General features: G+C 42.1%; 1 protein-coding gene across 1 annotated transcript in view; it reads left to right on the forward strand.

Annotated features, from left to right (window-relative positions):
- Positions 1 to 6000, forward strand: part of LOC120049487 (protein AF-9-like) — a 49467-nt gene that overhangs the window by 37880 nt on the left and 5587 nt on the right. The window contains exon 7 of the mRNA XM_038995751.1: positions 3896 to 4501. Coding sequence (XP_038851679.1) covers positions 3896 to 4501 — 606 coding nt within the window. The remainder of the gene's footprint in view (positions 1 to 3895; positions 4502 to 6000) is intronic.

Consider the following 6000-nt stretch of genomic DNA (forward strand, 5'->3'; position numbering starts at 1 on the left):
GCCCCACGAGGTGAGAGCTTGCATGGAGCCCCAGACCGAGGGTGATTGACCGTCATCTTGAACTTCTTCCATTTTCTAATAATTGCGCCAACGATTGTTGCCTTCTCACCAAGCTGCTTGCCTATTGTCCTGTAGCCCATCCCAGCCTTGTGCAGGTCTACAATTGTATCCCTGATGTCCTTACACAGCTCTCTGGTCTTGGCCATTGTGGAGAGGTTGGAGTCTGTGTGTGGACAGGTGTCTTTTATACAGGTAACGAGTTCAAACAGGTGCAGTTAATACAGGTAATGAGTGGAGAACAGGAGGGCTTCTGAAAAACTAACAGGTCTGTGAGAGCCGGAATTCTTAGTGGTTGGTAGGTGATCAAATACTTATGTCATGCAATAAAATGCAAATGAATTACTTAAAAATCATACAATGTGATTTTCTGGATTTTTGTTTTAGATTCCGTCTCACAGTTGAAGTGTACCTATGATAAAAATTACAGACACCTACATGCTTTGTAAGTAGGAAAACCTGCAAAATTGGAAGTGTATCAAATACTTGTTCTCCCCACTGTACATGGGGTCTAACTGGCATGTTGCTTCCATTAAGGGTTATTTTTAGGCCCTTTAAATGGTATCATTTACCACGGCCCGTCAGAGACCACTCCTGCAAGGGCCGGGTTACGAAAGGCCCGGTGCACATGGAAATGGTTTCCAATCCAAACAGATTGTGTGATGGATTACTGATGGAGCAGAGGGGTCACACACACACTTCCACTAACGTCCAATGGCAACCCACCTACTGTTGTCTCCTCTCCTTCCGGTTCACTTGTACCCCACATGGCTTTGTTAAGTGTTACTGAATGCTATGGCAGTCTGCCTTTTTCTACTTGACTGTAAGTGCATTTTTATAGGCAAAACAAAACTGCTGAAACTCCGTTATTGCACATCACTCCAAAACAGCTCGAGTATTTTTTATTAATCTAAGCAGAACTGTTATGTACAGCGTTGTAATATTCTCTGTACATAGTGCTGAGTGGCAGGTCATTATTACAAGGAGACTAGTAAAGTACATAATGCACACATCCATATACTCAATTTAAAATGTTACCATCTTAAATAACATGGATTATATTTGCTGGTGCTTGGCATGAAAAGTTCTTTAGAACAGAGATCGTATTAACTTGCAAGGATTCCTGTGATACTCTTAGGACTGTAGCTGTTTGATATTCAGCAACCGTTGACATGTGCAATTATGGGGTACCTTCGATTTTGCTCAGTTCATTCACTTTCATGGCCTCTATAGGTTTACATGTTCTGGGAGCATCTACTAACGTGCCAGTCTTTTGGTATCGGGAAAGGCGGCGGGGGGGGGGGGCTGTTATTGATAGAGCATCACTTTATCTCCACCTTTTACTGGTCTTAAACAGTTTTGTGTGAGCGGGTTAGCAGCTAGATGTCCAAAAGGTCAAGGGGTCAGGAGCAGATCGACAAAATCAAAGGGTTTGGGTAGGTCGTAACACACCCCTACCGTCTAGATGTGCTTAATGGCTTTAAGACATCTATGAAATATTGACTGGGGGCCAGAAGGCGTGACCCCGGTCACGTTTAGTTGGAGAAAAGGAAATGCACTCGCTTCCACCTCCAGGTTTTTTTTCACCGTCTGCGCAAATTTTTAAGGTCGCGCTTACAGCTGTTGAGTCTTCCCTCCCTTCCCCCACATTCTGGACAAAACAAGTTCCCAGGTCTCTTCTCAAGCAAACTGGAATCCCCTTTTTTTTCTTTTATCTTGTTGTTCTAGAATAGACTCTTCATTGACACAGCAGTACAAGAGCCCCAGGGTGGCACAATGGCTTTCTCTAAAATGAATGAACACTGATTATTAGGATTCCTTTGATATGCTATGGCCAGACTTTACATTGTCTTTGCTCATTTAGTTGTCAGGGGTGTATAGATTTGAGCATTGTAATCAAGCCCCCTTCGCTAGAAGCCAAGTAAATTGTCCCCCAGTAGAGTATTTAATTTTTTTCGATTTTGACCCCAATAAATCTCACTGTGACGTGGCAAACGTCTAATTTCATTACACATTTCCCTGGAATATCTAGTCAACAGTCTAGACTCTAGACTAATTTCAGTGGTACGTACAGTGCCTTCAGAAAGTATTCATACCCCTTGACTTATTCCACATTTTGTTACATCCTGAATTCAAAATTAATACCAAGAAAAATCTCACCCATCTACACACACATAATGACAGGGAAAACCATGTTTTTAGAAATGTTTGCACATTTATTGAAAATGAAATACAGATATCTAATTTACATATGTATCCACGAGTCAATACATGTTAGAATCCCCTTTGGCAGCGATTTTACAGCTGTTAGTCTTTCTGGGTAAATCTAAAGGCATTCCACACCTGGATTGTACAATACTCCCAGTGTCTGTTGGAAAGCAGATTAAACTAGGTTTCCCTCTAGGATTTGCCTGTTTAGCTCTATTCAGTTTATTTTTATGCTAAAATAAATCGTTAGACCTTGACGATGACAAGCATACACATAAAATGATGCAGCCACCACCATGCTGGTGGTGCCCCCAAACACAACCGTTTGTGTTTAGGACACAGTTAATTTCTTTGCCACATTGTTTTCAGTTTTACTTTAGTGCCTTATTGCAAACAGGATGCATGTTTTGAAATATTGTCATTCTGCACAGGCTTCCTCTTCACATTTGTCAATTAGGTTATTATTGTGGAGTAACTAGAATGTTGTTGATACATCCTCAGTTTTCTCTTATCACAGCCACTAAACTGTTTTTAAAGTCACTATTGGCCTCATGGTGGTTTCTTTCCTCTCCGGCAACTGAGTTAGGAAGGACTTCTGTATCTTAGCAGTGATTGGGTGTATTCATATACCATCCAAAGTGTAATTAATAACTTCACCATGCTCAAAGGGATATTCAATGTCTGCTTTAAAAAATGTTATCCATTACCAATAGGTGCCCTTCTTTTATTAGGCAGTGGAAAACTTCTCTGGTCTTTGTGGTTGATTCTGGGTTTGAAATTCACTGCTTGACTGAGGGACCTTACAATTATCTGTATGTGTGGGGTACAAAGATGAGGTAGTCATTCAAAAATCATGTTAACACCTATTGCACACAGTAAGTCCACACAACTTATCATGTGACTTGTTAATAATGCAGAGTTTTACTCCTGAACTTATTTAGGCTTGCCGTAACAAAGGGGTTGAATACTTATTGACTCAAGACATTTCAGCTTTTTATTCATTAGTAAAAATGTATAAACAATTCCAATTTGACATTGTGGGGTTATTGTGTGTTGGCCATTGACATCTTAATTGAATCCATTTTAAATTCAGGCTGTAACAACACAACAAGATGTGGAAAAAGTCAAGGGGTGTGAATACTTTCTGAAGGCGCTGTATGTACAAAAGGCCTTGAGGTCAAGAAGTTAGTTTTCGGCCCCTACCATCTGCCCTGGATCCCGGGAGTTACTATTAGCCAAGCTTTTTGACCCACGTTGTTGCTAATCGCCAGCGTGTCAAAAAGACTAATTAGGTGTTTGCCCTGTCGTGTCCACTGACCCTGAAGTGGGATTTCTCCATTCATCAACTTCCCTCTTGCCAGTGCGTAATCCTTGGAGCATTAGTTAGGGCTGAATTAACCTTTCGTTATTTACAAAGCTTATGTAATGTTATATGTAATCCAAATGGTTTAAGATGTTTCACTAACTATCAATGTTAAACTATCCACTAAACTTAAAGGTAGCGCTAAAGCGAACTCAAGCAAGTTGTTGCAAATCAAGAGTCAAAGTTGATAGGATCCTATAGATGGTCTATCATCAAGTTATCTAAATAAATTGAGACCTAATCTTTGGCCTGTGCTTTTTGCCGCAGGACAGCTCCAAAGGAACTGGCGCCCTCCTCACCACCACCACTACTAACAGTAGCAGCTCATCCAAGCTACACAAACCCTCAAAGGACCACAAAGACAAGCCTTCAAAAGAGACCAAAAGTGCCTTCCGAGACTGTGGCAGGGAACCCAGCAAAGCCTCCAAAGATTTCTCCAAGAAACCCAAAGAGAACCAGCCTCTTCTTCGTGACAACCCCCCCATCCCCAAGATGGGCTTCAAGGAGCCAAAGGCCATGTCCAAGGAGCACCGGCAGGACGGGGGCTACTTGCATGGGGCCGGGTCTGGGGCGGGGACTAACAAGCGACTGTCTGTCACTGACTGCGAGGACCACATGACCAAAAAGCGCAAGAAAAACTTAGCGGAATTGTCACTAAAACCGTCAGGGGGCTCGTCCCTTTCGCACGCCCAGTCCCACCACTCAGATAAGAAACTGCTGAAGGACAAATCCCAGGTGCAGCCCGCTAAACTGCGGGTGGACGGCCGCGAGGTGCTGGGGGAGCGCAGAAAGGCGTTGACGCTGCCGCCGTTCCCAGAGCTGATGGACGCTAACTACTCTGACATGGAGGACAATATGTCCACCAAATCAGAGGTGAGTGAAGGATTTTTGTACTTGGTGTTTTTGTTGGTTGGTGTGGTCTGTCTTGACCACATTGGAAGTAAGTGTTGAATTATAGTTTCATGTCTTCTGGGCTTTACTTTGTAGCTCCTACAATTATTTGAGTTAAAAAAAAGGATTGATTCAGGGATGAGTAATTCCACTCCTCGTGGCCAGTGTCTGATGGTTTTCATCTCTTCCTTCAAACCAGTGAGTAGTGAAAACCAGATGTATATCTTGGAAACCAGGTGTACCTTTTGAGCAATCCATGACATTAATGGATCGATGAATTGTTCCATTGTTTTCTGCTACTGTTACGGCTTCACATGCAGGAACAACAGAGAGGAGGCAATCTTAAACATGGTGGGTATTCAGCTGCATATGGTCTGCTTTTGTTTGGATGATGGTAACAATAAATGGATACCTCCTAAATCTCCATGAATTTCCCATGAATTTCCCACCCGGTGCTCCATTTTGACAAAGCCCAAAAAGCTGCCCATGCCAAGCGACTACAATGTTTGCAGGTTTAGAATGTTCTGCAAAATGCAGGATGCAGTTGCGTCACTGTTGCATTCTGAAGAGAGTGAAAAATTGACAATTTGCTACTCTACTCTACGCAAAGAATTAGAGTTCTGGGCATGCTTTTTCTGTACTGCATTCTAGTTCCTTTGGAAGCGTCATGTTGCTGATGGAGTCAAGATGGGGGTAAAAAATCTGAAATACCCCCCTCTCTTTCACATTGGCCATGTCCCAATACCTGTACTTGCATTCTAAACTGCAGGCATTTTGGGTATGCACATTTTTTTATATAGTATGTGAAATTTTGAAAATGTATGCTTTTAAATGCCAGGATGTCATACTCATTTCGGCTTTTCATCTAGTAGAATTCGCTGCACACTTGAGAACGAGAATAGTTTTTCGATACCAACGTGTTTGACAACCGCTGATAATCAACTATATCAAAATGAATGAATGGCGGCAATCAACTCAATTGTTCATTAATTGCACATTCTCAGTAGGATGATACTAGTATGCTGATATTTGTTGCTTACTGCATTTGTTTTTACTGAACAGTACGTTCTAAACAGTATGCAGTATGATTACTACACAGTATGCAGTATGATTACTACACAGTATGCAGTTTAAGTAAGTGGCAAGCCTAGATTTCAGACACGACTCCTGCCGCTTATTTAAAACTTGAAATGAATCCGTAGGTCTTTCAGAGGGTTGCCAGCTCCTCACGTGTTCCGTGAAGAAACTCAACACAAAGCAGGGACTGTTTTATTAGCAGAAAAGCAAGCTGGGTTTTACGACACCCAAGGAGAATGGGAACAGGACGCCATGAATAGCCAAGAGTTCCTCTTTAATCTTTTGCCTTTAGAAAGGAGGAAAAAGGGGCCAAACATTCTGCATTTATGGCAGAAAGCATCTCATTGTCCTTCTCTGTTTGCTTTCAACTGTTCTCTTTCATGCCCATGGCGTGTTCACTGGCC

This window comes from Salvelinus namaycush, chromosome 6 (assembly GCF_016432855.1).
Source record: "Salvelinus namaycush isolate Seneca chromosome 6, SaNama_1.0, whole genome shotgun sequence".
In the NCBI taxonomy this organism is placed as follows: domain Eukaryota; kingdom Metazoa; phylum Chordata; class Actinopteri; order Salmoniformes; family Salmonidae; genus Salvelinus; species Salvelinus namaycush.